Below are 23,605 nucleotides of genomic sequence, written 5' to 3'. Positions count from 1 at the left end.
TAGGGAGGGACTGCTTAGGATTCGTTATATAAAGCATAACATCATCTACAAACGCAGATATCTTATGCTCCCTGCCCCGAGACCTTTATTCCTTCAATTTCGTAATTCACTCTTATGGATACCAATAAAGGATACAAAGAGAGAATACAAAAAGTAAGGGAGAAAGCGGGCATCCCTGGCGTGTCCCATTGTAAAGTCCAAAAGCATCTGATAAAGTTCCATTCACCTGAATCTGAGCTGTGGGATTAGAATATAAAGCCTCTATCCACCTTAACATTCTTGGACCGAAACCAAATTTCTGTAATGTCTGCAACATATATTCTCAATCTAACCTATCAAAGGCCTTTTCGGCATCTACCGATAAAAAAAAAAAGGGAAGACCGCTTCCTCCTTTTGGCTTCATGCATTAAAAGGGTTGTCCTCAGTATATTGTCCCTCGCCTCCCTCCCTGGGACAAAACCTGCCTGATCCCCTTCTATGCAATCTGGCATATACTGTTTCAATCTTTCAGCCAAGATCCTTGCATACATTTTTATAACCTCATTGATCAGAGAAATGGGTCTAAAGGAGCATAATGTTGGGTCTTTCCCTTCCTTTGCTAATATAGTTATGTAAGCCCCCAGAGCTTCCTTGCGTATCTTCCTTCTTCCTCCAATTGAATTGAAAGGCTATTCTACAAAGTATTGACTCCGGGGGGCGCCATACAAATGTACCCCACACTTTTCACATATTTATTTGTAAAAAAAAACATGCAAACTCTATCATTTTCCTTCCACTTCACAATTATGTGCCACTTTGTGTTGGTCTATCACATAAAATCCCAATAAAATACATTTTTAAGTTTTTTTGGGTGTAATATTACAAAATGTGGAAAATTTCAAGGGGTATGAATACTTTTTCAAGACACTGTATTATACCAATCAATGTTACTCACTTTTTTCTGTTTTAAAATAAAAGCTCACTAACCAGGTTTTTATTTAACAACAGTTCTCTGCTATACACTCTATTATTATTATAATACACGATTTATACAGCGCCAACCGTTTATGCAGCACTTTACAATGTAGAGGGGGGACAGCACTATTTCAGTACAGTTCAATACAGAAGGGACAGGAGGGCCCGGCTCGTAGAGCTTACATTCTAAAGGGAGGGGGGGGGGGGGGTGCTACAAAGGGTAATAGATGCAGGGAATGGGTTGGAGATGTCATGGTGACATAAAGTGTACAGCGTTACCCTCCACTCTATGATGTGGAGGGTAACGCTGTACACTGTGGAGAGTAACGCTGTACACTCTATGATGTGGAGGGTAACGCTGTACACTCTATGATGTGGAGGGTAACGCTGTACACTCTATGATGTGGAGGGTAACGCTGTACACTGTATGATGTGGAGGGTAACGCTGTACACTGTATGGTGTGGAGGGTGACGCTGTACACTGTATGGTGTGGAGGGTAACGCTGTACACTCTATGATGTGGAGGGTAACGCTGTACACTGTATGGTGTAGAGCGTAACGCTGTACACTGTATGGTGTGGTGGGTAACGCTGTACACTGTATGGTGTGGAGGGTAACGCTGTATGGTGTGGTGGGTAACGCTGTACACTGTATGGTGTGGAGGGTAACGCTGTATGGTGTGGTGGGTAACACTGTACACTGTATGATGTGGTGGGTAACGCTGTACACTGTATGGTGTGGAGGGTAACGCTGTACACTGTATGGTGTGGAGGGTAACGCTGTACACTGTATGGTGTGGAGGGTAACGCTGTACACTGTATGGTGTGGAGGGTAACGCTGTACACTGTATGGTGTGGAGGGTAACGCTGTACACTGTATGGTGTGGAGGGTAACGCTGTACACTGTATGATGTGGTGGGTAACGCTGTACGCTGTACACTGTATGATGTGGTGGGTAACGCTGTACACTGTATGGTGTCGAGGGTAACGCTGTATGACTGTATGATGTGGTGGGTAACGCTGTACACTGTATGATGTGGTGGGTAACGCTGTAACGCTGTATGGTGTGGTGGGTAACGCTGTACACTGTATTGTGTGGTGGGTAACGCTGTACACTGTATTGTGTGGTGGGTAAAGCTGTACACTGTATGATGTGGTGAGTAACGCTGTACACTGTATGATGTGGTGGGTAACGCTGTACACTGTATGATGTGGTGGGTAACGCTGTACACTGTATGATGTGGTGGGTAACGCTGTACACTGTGTATGGTGTGGAGGGTAACGCTGTACACTGTATGATGTGGTGGGTAACGCTGTACGCTGTACACTGTATGGTGTGGAGGGTAACGCTGTACACTGTATGGTGTGGAGGGTAACGCTGTACACTGTATGGTGTGGAGGGTAACGCTGTACACTGTATTGTGTGGTGGGTAACGCTGTACACTGTATTGTGTGGTGGGTAACGCTGTACACTGTATTGTGTGGTGGGTAAAGCTGTACACTGTATGATGTGGTGGGTAACGCTGTACACTGTATGATGTGGTGGGTAACGCTGTACACTGTATGATGTGGTGGGTAACGCTGTACACTGTATGATGTGGTGGGTAACGCTGTACACTGTGTATGGTGTGGAGGGTAACGCTGTACACTGTATGATGTGGTGGGTAACGCTGTACGCTGTACACTGTATGGTGTGGAGGGTAACGCTGTACACTGTATGGTGTGGAGGGTAACGCTGTACACTATATGTGGATAACTCTAACACTGCATTTCTCTTTTTTTCATCAGGGAAACAGAAGAGAAGGGGGTCACAATTCTTCAGAAAGTCTGTGCTGGGCAGAGATGGCGGTACTGTCCGTGATCTTGTCCGTATTCCATATATATATATAATGTCCTAGCTCTGTCTTCGCAGAAGAATCATCAGGAGCACAGCGCTGATTAGAATGCACAATGTACACACTGTCGGTACCACGATCTCCGTCACCATCTCCATGTGGCTGGTCAGTGGGTCTAAGGATGTGTAGAGAAATACTTGGATTAATATAGATGTGTGTGTTTAATATACACTGTATGCAATAATACAAAGTATACATTATATGAAATGATTGCTGTCAATCCCTGTATATGACCACTAAATAGTGTTTTCATCTGATGAAATCAGAAAGCTGCCCAACTGTATTACTTGCAGTCAGGGACTGATGTCCAAGCCTAGATGCATCTGTCTTCATCCAGGTTTGCTCATCTGCCGTAATCTCTGGGTGTGTGGATACATGCAATAAGTGACGGCCTCTCTCAGCCTGTCATTACAAACTGAGTGGCCACCACTAGTCGCATACAACCGTCCTCCCAGCTGCAAGAATCGACAACCAGTACAACCAGCCTGTCAGATTTTTTTTTTTTTTTTATGCGATCACTACAGGGGGTTTTAGCCCCCAGCATTGATGATTGTGTTCTGCCGGTAGGGAAAGCTTGGGAAATAGTTCTGTGGGAGGAATTCCCCCATCAGCACTGACTCAAGGTGGAAGGAAAGAAAATGGCATAATCTATGGGCTGCTTAAAGTGGAGTTCCGCTTTAAAAAATTTTTTTTAAGGTCAGCAGCTACAAATACTGCAGCTACTGACTTTTATTAATCGGACACTTACCTGTCCCAGGGTCCAGCGATGTGGGGGATCGATGCCCCGCTCGTCTCTCCCCCCACCGCGCTCGGTGGTGCCGGCATTGTAACTGCGGGCGCCCGGCTGTGCCTTCACAGCCGGACACCCCCCCACGCATTGGCGCCGTGACTGGCCGCACAATCATCTGGGACCTGTGACGTGTCCCAGATGATTGCCTAGAGGGAGGGGGGAGAGGTGATCACCCTTCCAGCGCCGAGGGAAGTGACGTAAGGAGCCCAGGCGCTGAAGGAGACAATTACGAGGGACCCCCTAGCAACAGGCATTACGAGGTGATTAAAAAAAAAAAAAAATTCTAAATGTTTTTTTTATTTATTTCACGCACATTAATTACTTTTTTTTTTTTTGGGTGGAACTCCGCTTTAAAGTATTAGACAAACCATACTCTATACCAGTGATGGCGAACCTTGGCACCCCCATATGTTTTTGGAACTACATTTCCCATGATACTCATGCACTCTGCACTGTAGCTGAGCATCATGGGAAATGTAGTTCCAAAACAGCGGAGGTTCACCATCACTGCTCCTATACAATCTAAGTGAACAATCTCCTTTAGATCTACAACCAACTATGTAGTGCAAGGGCAATTCATTTGCAATTAACCAAATGTATTGTTTAGTGTTGTCCAAATATTACAATCTAAAGGTGATTGTACAACACCGTCTGTGTTTATGGGGCAATTGAGCAATTTTCTTTCCTTCCACACATGGTTGGAAGGAAACAAAGTTGCATAATCTTTGTGCTGCTTAAGTCTAAACTTAAGCCCATACATGGTGCAAATTTCTTTTCTGCAACCACAGGTCTATTCCCCCATCAACACACAGTGTTGACAGGGGAAGTCCTCCTGCCGGTTAGGCAGAAAACCATAACTATTGCTTGTGGCTTTAACCACTTCTAGCGATAATCGCATTTGTAAAATCTGTCAGGCTGGATGTACCCAAGTTGATCGGCCCATTAGCGTGCAGCCATTCCTTGATCTCATAGCAGAGCAGGTCTGAACCAGAAAGAATAGGCCATCTTTCATCATGTAATAGTACAGTGATGGAGAACCTTGGCACCCCAGATGTTTTGAAACTGCATAACCCATGATGCTCAACTACACTGCTGAGTGCCAGAGCATCGTGGGAAATCTAGTTCCAAAACCTCTGGGGTGCCAAGGTTCACCATCACTGTAATAGTAGCTTCTCCTTCTCCTGTTCTTTGTACACTGTGTCATGATGTAATGGAGCAGTGAGCACAGACACTCTATATAGCTTTTAAAAATGGCCACCCATTAGCTTAAAGAGGAACTGCAGTCTGATCACATAATATGTAATAAAAACATCTTTGCCATTCTGAAGCTTCCCTCCAACCCCTTTGCATATTATTTTATATATTCTGTGATTCTGTAGTTGCCAAATATCCTGCAGTAATCTCCCTCCACTGAGTCTGGCTGCAGCCATTTTAACTGTGGGCAGCTGAAGCTTCTGCCTGTTCACTTCCTGGATTTACACAGACACACACCCCCAGCTCTGCAGCTCTCATTGGCCTTCTTATGACTCACCCCCCCCCCTCCCTTCCTGGCAAACTCTCACTAGAGTGAGAGAGCTGTGCATGATGTCATAAGCCTAGGCTTTTTACCAGACAAGAAACAGGACGTGGGCTGTATAATGTATTTACTGGCAGAAAAAAAAATGTTTTACTATGCAAAGTTAAAACAACAACAAGGGCAGAAGATTTAATAGATGGAAAGGTAAAAAAAAAAATGACTGGAGGTCCGCTTTAAGACCCCTTTCACACTGGGGCGTTTTTCAGGCGTTTTTCATGCGCTTTAGCGTTAAAAAAAGCGCCTGAAAGAAGCCGCAACTGCAATCCCAATGTAAAAGCCCGAGTGCTTTCACACCGAGATCCCTTTCACACTGGGGTGTTTTTCATGCGCTTTAGCGTTAAAAAAAGCGCCTGAAAGAAGCTGCAACTGCAATCCCAATGTAAATGAGTGCTTTCACACTGAGGCGCTGCGCTGGCAGGGCGTCAAAAAAAAGTCCTGCAAGCAGCTTCTTTGCAGCGCTTTTGGAATGGTGAATACAACGCTCCTAAAGCGCCCCTTCCCATTGAAATCAATGGGAAGCGCCTGTAAAACGCCTGAAAAACGCTATTGGCAGCTTCGTTTTGTGGGCGCTTTTAACCCTTTATTTGGCCAGTAGCAGGGCTTAAAAGCGCCCCAATAGCGCTCGAAAAACGCTGGTAAAGCGCTGCTAGTTTAAGCGGCGCTTTATGAGCGTTTTTCGGGCGCTGACATTGTGAAAGGGCTCTTAAAGCACTCAGGCTTTCACATTGGGACTGCAGATGAGGCTTCTTTCATGAGCTTTACATGCGCTTTTTTTAACGCTAAAGCGCTTGAAAAACACCTGAAAAACGTCCCAGTGTGAAAGGGGTCTAAGACCCCTTTCACACTGGGGCGTTTTTCAGGCGGTTTAGCGTTACAAAAAGCGCCTGTAAAGCGATTGAAAGAAGCCGCAACTGCAATCCCAATGTAAAAGCCCGAGTGCTTTCACACTGAGGCGCTGCGCTGGCAGGGCGTAAAAAAAAAAGTCCTGCAAGCAGCTTCTTTGCAGCGCTTTTGGAGCGGTGAATACACAATGCTCCTAAAGTGCCCCTTTCCATTGAAATCAATGGGAAGCGCCTGAAAAGCGCTTTTGGCAGTGGCGTTTTGTGGAGACTTTTAACCCTTTATTTGGCCACTAGCAGGAGTTAAAAGCGCCCCCAATAGCACTCGAAAAATGCTGGTAAAGTGCTGCTAGTTTAAGCGGCGCTTTACAAGCGTTTTCCGGGCGCTGACATTGTGAAAGGGCTCTTAAAGCACTCGGGCTTTCAGATTGTCATTGCAGATGAGGCTTCTTTCAAGAGCTTTACAGGTGCTTTTTTTAACACTAATGCGCCTGAAAAACTCCTGAAAAACGCCCCAGTGTGAAAGGGGTCTAAGCGTGTACGGCCATTTCTTGATATAGTAGGGGAGATCCAAACCAAATAGAAGAGGCCATCTTTCATGATGATCTTCCCCTCCCCTCTCTCTGTGTGTACATCAGGGGTATGCAATTAGCGGACCTCCAGCTGCTGCAAAACTACAAGTCCCATCATGCCTCTGCCTCTGGGTGTCATGTTTGTGGCTGTCAGAGTCTTGCTATGCCTCATGGGACTTGTAGTTCTACAACAGCTGGAGGTCCGCTAATTGCCTATCCCTAGTGTACACTATACCATGATGTAGTGGATCGGTGAGCACACTATTTTTTTCTAGTGCCAGGTGATTGACTGGTAAACGAGCTGCTTTCACACTGCGAAGAAAGACGATAAATATGTCTTTGGATATAAGGGGGTTAGTAAAATAGTGTCCCTCTTTTACATTAAACTTCTGTATAGGATCCTGCTTTTAAAGAGTCCTTCTGTAAAAGGGAAGAGGGATAAAACACACAGTGACTAAAGCCAATTTAAATTTACATTTATAAACAGCCGGCTGCCTTTGATCTGGGTAGAAAAGCTGCAAATAAGAAGCTGTTTTGGTGAGATTATTATGTCACTACATTTATATGTCATTTCTTTCTGAAAGCATATCTTACCATGAATTAGCCGCAGAATATTTGCAGCCGTATTCCTCTGTTCCTCTGATTTTTTTTATTTTTTTTTTCAAGAAGAAAACAGAAAAAAAAGGGTAGGCAACATGAAAATCAATCAAGATGAAATCCTGCACAATCCCATGGCTGGCAGAGGTCCACAACATCACAATATGGGGTGTCTCTAGATCAGGGATCTGCAATTAGCGGACCTCCAGCTGTTTCAAAACTACAAGTCCCATCATGCCTCTGCCTCTGGGTGTCATGCTTGTGGCTGTCAGAGTCTTGCAATGCCTCATGGGACTTGTAGTTCTGCAACAGCTGGAGGTCCGCTAATTGCATATCCCTGATCTAGATGAAGCAACATCTTTTTTCCTATATTTTTTATGTTTATTAATAGTTTTCCACATAAAAGGTCCTCAAGGCGGACTGCAATCCTATCTAAACGTGAATCTCTTGATTGGCTGAGACACAGCAGCGGTGCCAGTGGCTGTCGGAGAAAGGGGGCGGGGCCAGGTCGGGGTTCCGTGTCTGAATGGCTACACGGAGCTCTGACTCGGCTCATGTGCCCCCATAGAAAGCTGTTGGCTGAGGTGGGCACTCGATGGGAGGGAGGAGCCAGGAGCAGCAAAGAGGGACCTGAGAAGAGGCGGATCCGAGCTGCTCTGTGCAATACCGACTGCACAAAGGAGGAAAGTATAACCATGTTTTTTTTTTTTTTTTAAACGAGAATTTACAATCACTTTTTAATTATTAAAATATCTGAAGGGAGTGCTGTCCTTTATTCACCACGGCAGCTAAATAACTATTCCTTTAAGAGACTGCAGACTACTAGGATCCTCTCTTCCATTCTCCCATACACCATTAGAAGAATGATAGAAAGAATCAGGTTGCCATGGACAAGTACTTTCAGATTCTTCAAGTAAAATGTTCCTTAGTATTAACCTGAGCCCCCTTTTTCTGGCACGTTTTTTTTTTATTAGGGCCAACAAAGAGGTACCTGAGCCCACTTTTGATTTCAAGAATGAATTTAAGATCAAATTAGGACTATTACAGATCTGACACCTCATTGTCTTTACTGTTTAGCAATACTTTCAGGCCTTGTTCACACGGGTGGCAAATGGGTGATGAAAATGGGATGTTGGGTTCACAAGTTTACTTCTACACCCACCAGCAAGTTAACCTAGCCCACAGACGTGCCTGTATACACTGCCGCTGTAAATTTTTATGTCTCTTGTGGTAGGCGGTACCGTCGCCATTCATGTGAATTTGGGATGCAGTGCAGCTGTCTCTAATGCACATGGTCCTGGAATGGTGGGATGTCCCCTAAAAAAAAAGAAAAAACAGGAGACATATCACCTCCAAGCTACCTGTCAATCGCTATTCTATCGAGAAAAGAACCTCTGTCAAAAAATGCCTCCCATAGGTCTGCGCATGCACAGTTCGTAACGTCACTGCAGCTGGTATGTTGATCAGCTGGCGCGATGTCAACGCGGCGCATTCGCAGATCGTCAGAGGCAGTATCTGACGATCTGCTAAGCGCCGAGGGAGAATAATTGGCAGATTCTGCCTCGCTATTGCAGGGCGGGTTTTGGGTGTGTTGAAGGTTGGGTTTTGTGTGTGTTTTAACCCTTTCAGGACAGCCTATTTTTGGCATTTGGTGTTTACAAGTTAAAATCCATATTTTTTGCTAGAAAATTACTTGGAACCCCCAAACATTATATATATATATATATATATATATATATATATATAATTTTTATTTTTTTTTTTAGCAGAGAATCTAGAGAATAAAACGGCGATTGTTGCAATATTTTATGTCACACGGTATTTGCGCAGCGGTGTTTTAAACGCAACTTTTTGGGAAAAGGGACACTTTCATGAATTAAAAAAAAATGAAACAGTAAAATTAGCCCAATTTATTTGCGTAATGTGAAAGATTATGTTACGCCGAGTAAATAGATACCAAACATGTCACGCTTAATAACTGCACGCACTCGTGGATTGACGACAAAGTACGGTACCTAAAAATCTCAATAGGCGACGCTTTCATTTTTTTTTACTGTTACCAGGTTAGCGTTACAGAGGAGGTCTAGTGCTAGAATTATTGCTCTCGCTCTGCCGATCGCGGCGATATCTCACATGTGTGATTTGAACACCTTTTACATATGCGGGCGCGACTTCCGTATGCGTTTTTTATTTGCTTCGCAAGCTCGCGGGGACGGCAGGGCGCTGTATTTTATTTTAATTTTTTTGAAAATGAATAAATTGTTTAAAAAAAAAAAAAAAAAAAAATTTGATCACTTTTATTGCTGTCACAAGGAATGTAAACATCCCTTGTGACAGTAATAGGTGGTGACAGGTACTCTTAATGGAGGGATCGGGGGTCTAAAAGACACCCCACCCCTCCTTTTACACTTCAATGTATTCAGATCGCCAAAAACGGCCATTCTGAATACCGTATATCTTTTTAAAAGCGGCGCCATTGGCAGCCGAGTAAACGGGAAGTGACGTCATGACTTACGGCTTTGTTCCACTTCCTCCCCAGCAGCCGGAGGCGTCGGATCGCGAACCGGTGCTCCCGTTTGAGCGGGAGCACCGGTAACAGCGGCGGGAGGGGGGGACGTCCCCTCCCGCTCCTCCGGTATAACAGCCGAGCAGCTTTTAGCCCCTTCGGTTGTTATGGCTGGAAAGCCAATCGCTCGCTAAAAAAAAACGGTGCGGGCATCATCCCGGTATACCCCCCGGAAGCCAAGTACGCACATCTGCGTACGCTCGGCGGGAAGGGGTTAATCCGCCCCTAAGATTCCTTTCACACTGGGGCACTTTTCAGGCATTTTAGCGCTAAAAATAGCACCTGAAAAGCGCCTCTCAAGCCACCCCAGTGTGAAAAGTGTTTTCACACTGGGGCGGTGCACTTACAGGACAGGGGGGGAAAAAAAAGTCAAGCGGCATCTTTGGGGTGGTGCGGGAGCACTGTGTACACCACTTCTCTACTGCCCCTGCCCATTGAAATAAATGGGCAGCACTGCTGAAGCGCCTGCAAAGTGATTCAGCAGTGCAGCAAAATGGGCGCTAGTAACCCTTTCCTCTGCCCCTAGTGGGGATTAAAAGCGTCTCGCTAGCAGCCAAAAAGTGCAGCTATAACAGCGGTAAAGCGGCGCTAAAACTACTGGGGCTTAACCACTAAGGCCCGCACCACCTCAGTGTGAAAGGGGTCTAAGTAGACATGTGCATTCGTTTTCGTCCGAATGCATTTTCGCCCGAATTTCGGGTATTTTCATTATCGTTTTAACAAACGATAATGAATGTGCAGAATCCGAAAGATCCGACAAAAACAAATGCTTTTATTTTGGTTTTTGTTGCGACAACAGTTCGATATAGATAGGAGATTCGACATGACACTGACAATAGCAATCTGTGTCCATCGAACCTGTGGTCAAATGTGCCAAACCTTACCTCTATTAGTCCAAGATTATTCGACATCGAGAGAAAAGATTCGACATTATAGAGACAATAGCAGAAAAGGTTGAATGTGCCTAACCTAACTATATTAGTCCAAGATTATTCCACATAGAGAAGAAAGATTCGACATGAAGATTCGACAAAGCAGTCGCTGCGAGCGGATATTTATGGTCAACTGCTCCGCCCATAGGCTATAGAAGAATTCTAATATTGGTTGATTGATTAAAATAATTATTTCTAGTGTCATACAACATTAGAATTCTACTATAGCTTGTAGGCGGAACATTCGACCGGAAATGCGCGATTGCAGCGTCGTACAGTTTAGCTGCTCTGTCGAATCTTCCGCCTACAAGCTATTCCGTTGAATCTTCATAGAACATTCGACAGACACCATAAGTCTTCAATGACGGATTGAACCTTTAATTATTTTGGATTTTCGGACTAATGCATTTTTTAACGAAACAAAATAAATAAAAACGAATTTCGGGAGTAACAAATAAATTTAGTTAACGAATCGAAATTCCGAAACGAAATATTTCAGTGTGCACATGTCTAGGTCTAAGACGCAGCCAAAACCCGACGTTGAACACACTCAAAACGCCCTGCAACAGACAGAAAACATGCCGTTTCATACAGTCAAAACCCACCCCCCGGGGCAGAATCTGACAATTTCATTCTCCCTCTGCGCTTAGCAGATCGTCAGATACTGCCTCCTACGATCTGCGCATGCGCTGTGTTGACGTCACGCCCGCTGATCAACATATCAGCTAGAGTGACGTGGCGTACTGCACATGTGCAGACCCATTGGAGGCATTTTTTTTCGATGGAGGGCATTTCCCGATAGAACACCAACTCTGAAAGTGATCCACTGATCAATTTTCAGAACTGTCCAAAAAAAAAAAAAAAAAAAAACAGCTGTCCGTGTGAACCTGGCCTGAGAGCAGTTTTAGGTAGTAACCGATAGTAATGCCTAGAACTTAGGTCTTGCTTTGAACCTCCACCGTTTTTCCACATTGCGTGAATTGGCTTTCTACATACTGGGAAAAAAAAAACACATCAATCACTATAAATGAAAAGGAAGGGCCTTCTATTGGTCTGACACCATGAATGTTCATATTTAGTATGCAAAAAGAATTATACACAACAGCTGCTGTCTTTCAGGCACAATTCAATTCAACATCTGAAGGACCATTATTGGCCCCACGATTGATCTGATTATATATATAATAGAGAGAGAGAGATCGATCCCATTTCAGCTGTTTAACGGTGACCGTAAAAAACACACCCGAGGCGGCCTTGCATGTCTAATATCCATCCTATTACTTTAGGTAAGATGTGTCATTTGTTATAGTGTGGGTCCAACAGACACAAACTGAAGGTAACTGTTCTCAAACTCTTGCACTTGACTTTATATCCCATATGCACTTCCAAAAGGATCTTTAACATCAATTGTTGATCAAGATACATTTTCTTGGAGCTCTACCTAGATCTATATATTTGTAAGTATTCTTTTGTTTAAATGTGTTTTAATGGACCCTTAAGTCGCGTACACACGGGCGGACTGTATGGCCTACTTAGTCCGTCATACAATCCGACGGACAGTCCGTCCTACTTTCGAATGAACGGACTTGACCACACACGGAATGCACAAACAGTCCGTCGAAAGCTTGCGCGATGACGTGTACAGCACGTACAACGGGACTAGAAATAGGAAGTCCAATACACAGCAATGCAACCTTTCGCCGTGTAAATCCTTTCTGAGCATGCGCCATACTTAGTCCGTCGAACTAGCATACTGACGAGCGGATTGTCCGCTGAAACCAAAGTATGACGGACAGTATTTTGAAAAATCCAAAATACTTAGTGCGCCAGACTGCACGCTGAAAAAGTCCGCTGAAGCCCACACACGAGCGGACTGTCCGCTGAAATGTGTTTCGACGGACTAAGTAGGCCAGACAGTCCGCCCGTGTGGACGCAGCCTTACTGACTTAACTTATGAGTGTATATGCATTTTAGCATTCCTATCTTGTCTGTTTGTAGGTTTATTTTTCATGTTCTCTCCATGTTCTTTTTTTATCATTTTCATTTCTCCACATTATTTGCTTTTTATTCAATTGATGGGTAATGCACACGTTATAACATTGGTAAATAAAGACCATTGAACAGATCTCCAGCCTACAAATGGTATTGATTTCAGAATGCACTGATGGGTTAGTTTATATACAAAGCTCATCAATCGCTGTTGAAAGCTCCATAAACATTTCTAAAATTCGCCCCTTTTTAACGAACAAAACCACCAAACTACTCATTCACACCTTTGTTATCTCTGGCCTTGACTACTGAAACTCCCTTCTCATCGGCCTACCGATCCATCTCCATAGACTTCTCCTTTTCAGTCTATCATGGATGGTGCTGCCAGACTTCTCTACCTTTTATCAAACCGCTCCGTGTCTGCTACCTGCTTCTGCCACTCTGTCCACTGGCTGCCAATTGCCCAGAAATTCACATTTAAGGCTGGGTCACGCTATTGCAAATTGGATGTAGGTTTCCCCGCATCCAATTCACATGACAGGAGCCAGCCCACACATCTCAGGGGTGCCTGTGGAGTGCACAGCAGAAGAGTCCTGTGTGTTTCTGGCTCAGTTTCAGGTCCAAATTTCCGCACACAGTGTGAACCCAGCCTCAAAATACTAACAACATAAAAAGCCATTCATAACTCTGCCTCGAGCTACATCGCCAATCTTGCCTCCAAATATCACCCAAACCGTCCTCTCCGCTCCTCCCAAGACCTCCTACTCTCTAGCTCCCTTGTCCCCTCTTTTCATGCTTGTCTCCAAGACTTCTCCAGAGCCTTTCCCATCCTCTGGAACTCTCTACCTCTGTCCAGCTATCTCCTACTCTAGCTGCCTTTATATGATCCCTGAAAACGAATTTCTTCAGGAAAGTCTATCATGCCTAACTAAACTTTTATCACTTCCATCAGCTCATCTCCCCCCAGTTATTACCTTTTGTACCACTTGCCCCACCCTATTAGATTGTAAGCTCTTATGAGCAGGGCCTTCTTAACCCTCTTGTATTTAATTGTATTGTAACTGTACTGTCTTGGCGCTATATAAATCCTGTATAATAATAATAATAATCAAGGGGTAGCTGGCCACTACTTTACCACGTGAGGCCAAATGTCCACCTATGCTTTGTGGTAACAGAAGTGCAGCTGTAACACACCCAACAGCCTGCACATGCTAGCAATTGCAGAATGCACTAATGGGACAATCACATGAATGTGCACATGGTTTTTTTACCATGCAGAGGCCAAATGCATTTGCAGCTGCATAAACATTTTATGGCCATATTCTCCTAAAGCCTAACTCCAGGTGTTCTGTTACTTTAAAGAGTTAGCTTGGTGTTGCGGCTGCTGTGAGAAAATATAAGAAGGGTCACCATGTGCATTCCAAAGGTACAAAGAATGCAATAGGAGATGCCTAATTAAGATAAATAAGAGAATAATCAGGGCAGCTAAAATAGATCGTCAGTGGCATATTACTGAGGAGAATATAAAAAAAAGCCTCACCTTGGGTGCACAGCATGGCTGAGGGGCAGAGACTAGAGGTCAGCTGACTGGTGAGGAATGAGAAGTGGGAGGGGCTGAAGGAGATTCTATCTCCTGATTTCGGTATAGGTGTCACTGCTGCGAGACACCACAGAGCTGGAGACACAGTGAGTAACACTACCTGTGATTATAGTTGCCATTAAAAGTCCCCACTACAGTTCTCAGATCAGCAGATGACCTTGATCAAGAGCACCTAAGTTGGCTGATCAGAACCCCCCCAGCACTGCCACTCATCCCATCCCCTTCCCCACCAAGGAATAAGAGAAGGAATACAAATAGAGAATCCATGGAAGGGAGAGGAAAAGAGGGGTAGGAGCAAAGGAAAAAGGGAGAGAAAGAATAAGATAAAGAACAAGACGGCTAGAGAGAGGGATGGGGGAGAAAAAAAAAGAAATTAAGAGAGCGATAAAAGGGAAAGAAAGGAGAGCAAAGAGAGCGGTACATCCTAAAATGTACCATAAGGGGTTTAATACTATACGAGTGGAAGGGAGCGCTAAATCTCCATAGGTTAGGGGTGCAAATTACTTGTCTTGCATTGGGTGATGACAACTCACGCTACGAAAATAATTTTACTGTTAGGGGTCCCCACAACTTGGGAAATTTTATCACGGCACTTGAAAGGTTGAGAACCACTGGTGTAGAGGGCTCTTTACTGTAAGAGCGGCAAGGATGTGGAATTCCCTTCCACAGGCGGTAGTTTCAGCGGGGGGCATCGATGGTTTCAAGAAACTATTAGATAAGCACCTGAACTGAAGATAATCACACGCATAGGTTGGACTTGATGGACTTGGGATGCTTTAAAAAGATTTAACGGTTACCAGGTTAGAGTTACAGAGGAGGTCTTTTGCTAGAATTATTGCTCTCACTCTAAAGATCGCAGCGATACCTCACATGTGTGATTTGAGCACCGTTTACATATGCGGGCGTGACTTAACGCATGCGGTTTCTTTGCTGCGCTAGCTCACGGGGGCGCTTTAAACTTTTTGTTTAATTTTTTTACATTGTCACTTTAAAAAAATAATAATAATAATTCTGATCACTTTTATTGTCACACGAAATGTAAACATCTCGTGTGACAGTAATAGGTGGTGACAGGTACTCCCTCTTTTGCACTTTAAAGTATTCAGATCACCAAAAACAGCGATTCTGAATACTGTCATTCCATTTATTTTTATTTTTTTTAAATCTGCGCCATTGGCAGTTGAGTAAACCGGAAGTGAAATTGTGACGTCGCTTCCGTGTTTTTACATAGGAGACTCGATCAAAGCCGTTTCTGCCTTTGTTCCAGTCTCGGCCCAGCCGCCTGAAGTGCTGGATCGTGTCTCCCGGTGGGACGGGAAAAGCGGTGGGAAGGGGGGAGGGGAGCCGTCGGCCAAACCCCCCACCCCACGCTCCTATAGAATAACAGCTGAGTGGATTTTAGCCACATCGGTTGTTACCGCTAAAGAGCCAACCGCCTGATCCTAAAAAAAACGGTACGGTACCGGGGTGATGCCTGCAGCTGCAAGCATTACCTGGTTTAACCCCTTCAAGCCTAGGCCGCATATGTGCGTACGGTCGTCGTTAAGGGGATTTATCATTGAAAAATGTAAAGTGATGCACTCGGGAGCTAAAAAATATAAATGCAAGGTATAGGCTGGGGGGGGGGGGGGGGGAATCTTTGGGGGAATCCAAGATGGAAAAGGATCTGGGGTTCCTAGTTGATCACAGGCTCAGCAATAGCGTGCATTGCCAAGCTTCGGCAAGGAAGGCCAGCAGACTACTAGCATGCATGAAAAAGGGTATTGACTTGTGAGATAAAACTATAATACTAGCACTTTACAAGACTCTTTTCTGGTCACCAGTCCTCAGGAAGGATGTGCTGGAACTGGAGAGAGTCCAGAGAAGGACAACAAAGCTAATAAGAGGGCTGGAGAAACTCGGTTATGGGGAACGACTACAAACATTAAACGTATTCTCCCGGGAGAATATTTTTAAATGGTGGCCCTGGCGTTGGGAGAAAACTTTTTTTATTTAAGATCTCTAAAGAAGACACACGGCCACACAATGAAGTTGGACAAGAAGCTGTTCAATGTTTAAAGCGGGGTTCCAGCACACACCCCCTCCAAAAATTGAAAGTATTTGTAGCTGCTGACTTTTAATATTAGGACACTTACCTGTCCACGGGTCCTACGATGCCGGTGATGTATCAGATAGTGTCCCCCATCACATAGTGTCCGCCCTGTACTGCGCTTGCGCGGTATGGGCAAAAAGGAGAAGCGGAAACTCTCCGAAGATAAACAGCGCCTGCGCAGTGAGTCCCGGTTCAAGCCCCACCATCCAAGTGGACATAGAATAAAAAATAGCCCAGCGAAGCAAGGCCGTGCCCAAAGCGTGGCAAGCGAAGCAAGGCCGTGCCCAAAGCGTAGGAAGCGAAGTGAGGCCGTGCCCAAAGCGTGACGAGCAAAGCGAGGCCATGCCTGAAGCTTGGCGAGCGAGGCAATGCCCGAAACTTGGCGAGCGAGGCCGTGCCCGAAGCTTGGCGAGCGAGGCCGTGCCCGAAGCGTGGCGAGCGAAGCGAACCCGCGATGTGCCCTGTTACTATGAGCAACCGTATGTCCACTTGGATGGTGGGGCTTCAACCTGGACTCAGTGCGCAGGCGCCATTCTTCTTTGGAGACTTTCGGGGTACGGGCCAGACACTATCCGATGGCCGGACACTTTTTGACAGAACACCGGCACCCCAGCCAATTTTTCAGTTGCTGCCCCTGCCATTTCTTGTAAATTAAACCGGTTCCCTATTGCGCATGTGCTTTCTAAGTGGCAAAGAGGAGGGGGGGGAGCGCACTTCCTGCTGCAAGGTGGCTGCGAGGTCTCCCGGAGGTTGGGGATAGGTACCTGCCAAAAACAGGAACTAAAGGTGCATCGGAGGTAGGGGGTGGCAGATAAGCAATGCTTCCTCTTTTGAGTGCAACTTCGCTTTAACTGCATAAGGTGTTCTTTACTGTTAGAGCAGTAAGGATGTGGAATCGGCAGTGTCAGCAGGGATACATTCAAGAAATTAAGTGCTGCTTGGACCTTGGACAAATCCCAAAAGCTTGTATTGAAAAATTGTTATGTTATTGTTATTGTAATGTTAGCGCAATTTTATTTTTATTTTTTTAAAGTATCACGGACTGTACACAATGGTTAGACCCCTTTCACATTGCCAGCGTTTTTCGGGCGCTACAGCGCCTCTATAGCGCCTGAAAAAAGCAGTGTGCTGGCAGGGCGTCAGAAAAAGTCCTGCCAGCAGCTTATTTGGAGCGGTGAACTCGCCGCCCCTCCACCGCTTCTCCCCATTGAAATCGGTGGGGCAGCGATGCGATACCGCCGGCAAAACCCCTCTTCTGCCGCTAGAGGGGGGTTAAAACCACCCCACTAGTGGACGAATAGTGGCACTAAAACGACGGTAAAGCGGCGATAAAAATGGCGTCGCTTTACCGCTGATGCCCTAGACGGCACGGTGTGATAGGGCTCTTGCTAGCTAGATACATTTAAAAAATACTATAGGCTTCGTTCACACTAGAGCGACTTTTTACACTCCGGCACTCAAGGTGCAAGAAAGTCGCATAAAAGTAATGTAGGCACCTTTTCAAAGTGGCTGCAACTTTAAGTTGCATAGATTGGAACGGGTGCCTTTGATATCAATGGAGATGTGACTTGTTATGCGACTTTGTGTCCAAAGTCGCATGGCAAGTCGCTCTAGTGTGAACGGAGCCTTAGATTTGTTTTCTTAGTAAGCACAATGTACAGGGCTATGGATAATGTTAGTGATATGGATGGACCAGTGTCTTTATTCAACCTTACCAACTATGTACCTATATCATATGTAGCGTTGTTTTCCGGCAGTGTCTTGGGAGACTTCCGGTTTGCTGCTGGAACAAAATTCAAGGTGGAGTTTGTGACGTTCCACGCCCGCATCTCCACCTCAGCCAATAAGAGGAAGCCGTCTATTCATTGATAAAAATACAAGGCTTCCTCTGAATGACTAAGCCCTTATACACACGGTCGGAGATTCCGACAACCAAATCCGTCGGATTTTGTCTGACGGATCTTGTCCGAAACTGTTGCATACACACGGTCGGAGAAAGTTGTCGAAAAATCCGATCTTTCAGAACGTGATGACGTTATTTCGTTACGATGGGACTACGTTCAGGCTAGTAGCCAATAGCTTTGATGTAGGAATTTGATCTGAGCATGCGTGGCACTTTGTCCGATCGGAATTCTCTACACATGATCGGAGTATGTCCGAACGGAGCATTTTGTCGGAAAATATTTCCGGCAAGTTGGAAAATTTGGTCCAACGGATATTCCGACGGAAACAGTCCGATGCATACCACACACAGTCGGAATATCCGACAAAACGCTCCGATCGGACACATTCCGTCGGAATCTCCGATCGTGTGTACAAGGGCTAAGAAGCATTTAGCCTGACTCTATTATGTTACAGCAGCAGACGGGAAGTCTCCTGAGATGCTGCTGGAATATCGCTTGGTGCAAACGAACTATTTTAACCACTTGCCGACCAGCGCACGACGATGTACGTCAACAGAATGGCACGGGCAGGCAAATGGGCGTACATGTACGTCCCTTTAAATTTGCCGCCCTGCCATCGGGAGTGCGCCGCCGGAGGCGCGCTCCCGCGCTGGTCGGGACCCCCGTGAGTCCGGTCGCGGGACCCACGGACTCGATCGCTGCGGGCATCCCCGCGATCGTCTCACGGAGCGGCCGAATGGAGAAGTGCTGTTGTAAACAACATTTCTCCATTCTGCCTAGCAACTAGTGATGCTGATCTCTGCTCCATGTGATTGGAGCAGAGATCAGTGTTCACTAAATGAAAGCCCAACCCCCCCACAGTTAGTAACACACCCCTAGGAACACTTAACCCCTACACTGCCACCCACTGGTTAACCCCTTCACTGCCAGTGTCATTTACACAGGAATCACTGCATTTATATAGCACTGATTACTGTATAAATGACAATGGTCCCAAAAATGTGTCAAAAATGTCCGATGGGTCCCCCACAATTACTAGTAAAAAAATAAAAATAAAATTATTAATAAAAATGCTATAAAACTATCCCTATTTTGTAAACGCTATAACTTTTGCGCAAACCAATCAATAATCGCGTATTGCGATTTTTTTTTTACCAAAAACATGTAGAAGAATACGTATCGGCCTAAACTGAGGGAAAAAAAGTTTTTTTATATATTTTTGGGGGATATTTATTTTAACAAAAAGTAAAAAATAATGCGTTTTTTTCAAAATCGTCGCTCTATTTTTGTTTATAGCGCAAAAAATAAAAACCGCAGGGGTGATCAAATACCACCAAAAGAAAGCTCTATTTGTGGGAAAAAAAGAACGTCAATTTTGTTTGGGAGCCACGTCGCACGACCGCGCAATTGTCAGTTAAAGCGACGCAGTGCCGAATCGCAAAAAGTGGTCTGGTCTTTGACCAGCAAAATGGTCCGGTCTGAAAGTGGTTAAAGAGACAGAAAACCTAGAGTTAGACTTTAGGTGCCCATAAGCTTCTATTATAGTGTTACATTTTTGTATTCTTTAGTCATTTTGACCCTATGATATTTTCGGGGTATATTATACAGTACTGTACATCAATTGCATACAACCGGTCAAAGGGATTTTGTTGTGGACTGATCTATGAGGGCTGTACCAAAAGTAATGCAAAAAGTGGGCATAACTTTTTGTAATAACTGAGGCCCCAATCACACCTCAGCGTTTTTGTAGCTTGAAGCCTGAAGCTCCAAAACGCTGGAGGAGAAAAATAAAATAAAAAAAATCAATTATTCTCTATGGAGATGGTTCACATCTTCCACTCCAAATCTCCTGAAGCCAAATGCCTTAGGCAGGGCCATTCATCGGTCGCATTTCGAAAGAATTTTCTTTTCGAAAATCGTATCTAAGAATTTTTGTTCGTATTTCGCACCATTAGTGGGGCTGCAGCAATCAAATTTGAGTAATCGGACATGTTGGAAATTTTTTTTGAAAGACAAATTATTTTCTAATCAATGATGTGAGAAATGTAATCGAAAAAGAAATGTACAAGTGCAAGAAAAGAAAACTCCCGGAGAGAAAAGAAGATTCCCGGCCACGAAAATAATTTTTTGTAGCAACACGAGGTGAAATTGAAGGCTTGTTTGGCTGAATTTTGAAATCAATGGTGGCATCATCGGATCACAAAACGCACAAATTTTCTGATTTTTCAAAGAAAATTCTTTCAAAATTCGATGAATGTATGGCCAGCCTTAAAGTGGAGGGCCACCCTGAAAAAAAAAAATACATTCAAATTTAGAAAAATTTAGAAAAATTTTTTTTTTTTTAACTTAACCAGAAATGCCTGTTGCTAGGCACATCGTCCTAATCTGCCTCTTCCTCCTCTGCGGTGATGTTCTGTCTTCTCTCCTCCGTGCGGCGTCTTCTGGGTAATGGGTCGCGCTGTGTTCTGGGAACTGTGTGTCCCAGAACACAGCGCTCCCCATTCACAAAGCGCTGCGCGACTCGCGCATGCTCAGTAGGAAACGGGCAGTGAAGCCGCAAGGCTCCACTGCCTGTTTCCCTTAGCCAAAATGGCGGCGCCGGGACCCGAGAGCCGAGGGACGGGTCAGCCTCAGGCGGCCGACATCGCGGGCGCCCTGGACAGGTAAGTGTGCTTATTAAAAGTCAGCAGCTACAGTGTTTGTAGCTGCTGACTTTTAAAAAAAAATTTTTTAAATCGGCCCTCCTCTTTAAGCTCAAAAGAGCTCTGGATTTTTTTTTTTTTTTTTTTCTGGTAGCTCAATTCGGGCGTTCTTCTGCTTTTTACATTGGTGACCTTTTGACCTGTGCAAAATTGCGACTTTCTGCCTGAAAAACGATACGCTCAGGTGTGCATGCAGCCTTATAGGCTAGTCAAATTTCACGTTGGTCTTGCTGGTAGACCAAACTTTCTAAGCAAAGGGCCAGTTTACGGCTCACCTGGCTTTGGGGAGGACGGACTGTAGTTAGTGGAGTATAAAATGCCCCGGCATCAGTTGGAGTAAACCAAGCCCCAGCATTGATTTTAATTGGGGGAACAGAGCCCCATTGTTCATATCAGTGGGAGGAATGGTGCCCCATTGATGGTGCCAGTGGAAGCAATGGTGCCTTATAAGTGGTGTCAGTTGGCACAATAGTGCCCCATTGTTGGCATCAGTGGGAGAAATTTTACCCCACATTGGTGTCGGTGAAAGGAAAGGTGCCCCATCATTGGTGTTAGTTGGGGCACTATTCTGCCATCATTGGTATCAGTGAGAGGAATGGTGCATATAACTGAAAGAAGAAAGAAAAACTATGAGCGTCACCTCAGTAATGGGTAAATAATGGGATATATTAATCCCAAGTAAACCTGAACCCTATATAGGCCTTCACTCCTTCCCAAAAAAGGAAACAAAGTGTGTTCCTCCTAGACTACAATAAACATAGAATTAGAGAGGACTAAAGGTCCACAAGGGAATGGTCATCTACTTTCAAAAAAGTGGTTTTGTGTTGTAATGCTTGACCGTTTTTTTTTTCTTTTTGATGATTTCCTTGTGGACCTTTAATTCTCTTTAATTGGGGTAGAGGAATGGTGCCTCATCATTGGTATAAGTGGAGTTATGGTTCCCCATCATTGGTATCAGTGGGAGGAACGTTGCCCCATCATTGGGAGGGATAGTGCCCCATTGTTGGTATCAGTGGGAGAAATTTTGCCTCAACATTGGTGTCAGTGAGAGCAATGGTGTCCCATCATTGGTGTTTGTTGGAGGAATAGAGCCACCAGGCCGTAATTTGGAGACCTTTGCTCTAAAGCAGGGATCTGCAATTAGCGGACCTCCAGCTGTTGCAAAACTACAAGTCCCATCATGCCTCTGCCTTTGGGTGTCATGCTTGTGGCTGTCAGAGTCTTGCTATGCCTCATGGGATTTGTAGTTCTGCAACAGCTGGAGGTCCGCTAATTGCATATCCCTGCTCTAAAGGAAGGCTTCTTCTTTTTCGTTGCAGGTAAATAATGGATCCCAAGAAGAAGTAGCATGTCGTCATTGAGTTCTTGATGAAGGAGGGGTACAGGGTGTCCAACATCCACAGAAGGCTACAGAATGTTTGCATAGATGACATCATTGAGAAGAGTCACCAAGGACAAAACATTGCTCTTGCCAAAGGATTCATCTTCGTTCTCTCATTCTGTTTCTTTCTGTGGATGTCTGACAACCTGCACCCCTCCTTCATCAAGAACTCATTGACGACACATTGCTTCTGCTTGGAATCCATTATTTTACCTGCAATGAAAAAGAAGAAGAGTTACTATAGAGGGAGAGTTACTCTACCAACATGTGAAATTTGAACGACCTACGTAAGTTGAGAGAAAAATGGGCCCGCTTCTGCATTACTTTCAGTACAGCCCCCATATTATTTGCCAAACACACACACAGCTCATATGTGCTTACCTGCAGCCAGAAGTTTGTTTGTGGTGGAGCAGGTTTCTGTTGATATACGGTGCCAGTTTTCCACCTGATAAAGTTAAGCCTCATTAAGTTATTTGCGCTGAAATTACTCTTTACAAATGTGTTTTTAATGCATCTGCAGTTTGGAAAATCCCTATTCTGAATACTTTGCATAATAAATGAACAGTATGCATATAAAATACAATCAACATGGTTATAACCAGCACAAAAACATGTTTTATTCCATACGTGAAAAGTGTAAGGTATGAAAGGGACTTTACACTGTTCATGGTAATTGTGCATAAACCATCAGTGTGCACCCCTGTCTGTAACACACAATGCCAAGTCACAGCACTACAAGTTTTAAAAATTAACATTTTTACATGAGGGGAAAAGGAACATAACTCACCTGGTTTCATTTTAAAAGAGAGCCGGTGCAATGATTTTATGTCTACACAGGCGAATATGCATTATGCTGCCCTCCCGCCACTCCCTCCCTTCCTCCATATGCATACTGTACCTCCCAACCTGAGAACTTGACATTCAGCGACACTTCAGGGAGAAACTGATCAGCGGGGCGCTATGCGAAAAGTAGATGTGGTCAAACTATATGCATTGTCACTGTGTGCCCCCCCCCCCCGGTCACTGTGTCCCCCATCACTGTGTCCCCCATCACTGTGTGCCCCCCCCCCCCCCCGGGTCACTGTGTCCCCCATCACTTTATTGACATTGCTTTGTGCACTGGTGCGCAATCACGTTGGAACAGGAAAGGGCCATCCCCAAATCCCCACAAAGTTGGGAGCATGAAATTGTCCAAATTGTCTTGTTATGAAGGATTC

The 23,605-nt window shown here is 44.8% G+C and overlaps 2 protein-coding genes across 5 annotated transcripts in view; one reads left to right on the top strand and one right to left on the bottom strand.

Moving 5' to 3' along the window:
- The window catches only part of LOC143962614 (protein zwilch homolog), a 108,149-nt gene extending 105,094 nt beyond the window's left edge, over positions 1-3,055 (top strand). Inside the window, exon 19 of the mRNA XM_077471927.1 lies at positions 2,742-3,055. The gene's annotated coding sequence lies outside the window, so the exon portion shown is untranslated. The remainder of the gene's footprint in view (positions 1-2,741) is intronic.
- LCTL (lactase like) overlaps positions 830-23,605 on the bottom strand; it is an 80,410-nt gene continuing 57,634 nt past the window's right edge. For 2 of the 4 annotated variants that reach the window (XM_077471930.1, XM_077471929.1), the window contains 2 exons: positions 22,770-22,833; positions 830-2,963 (listed from right to left, as the gene is read on the bottom strand). In XM_077471930.1, the coding sequence (XP_077328056.1) occupies positions 2,762-2,963; positions 22,770-22,833 (266 nt within the window). In that variant the 3' untranslated portion in view covers positions 830-2,761. Of the gene's footprint in view, positions 2,964-7,219; positions 7,265-22,769; positions 22,834-23,605 lie in introns of all 4 variants that reach the window. The other 2 variants (XM_077471928.1, XM_077471931.1) reach the window with 2 other exon arrangements.

The sequence above is a fragment of the Lithobates pipiens genome, unplaced genomic scaffold (assembly GCF_037356315.1).
Source record: "Lithobates pipiens isolate NorthernLeopardFrog02 unplaced genomic scaffold, aLitPip1_a1.2 Scaffold_8, whole genome shotgun sequence".
In the NCBI taxonomy this organism is placed as follows: Eukaryota; Metazoa; Chordata; class Amphibia; order Anura; family Ranidae; genus Lithobates; species Lithobates pipiens.
Note: the sequence above shows the minus strand (reverse complement) of the source record. Positions and strands in the feature narration are given on the sequence as shown.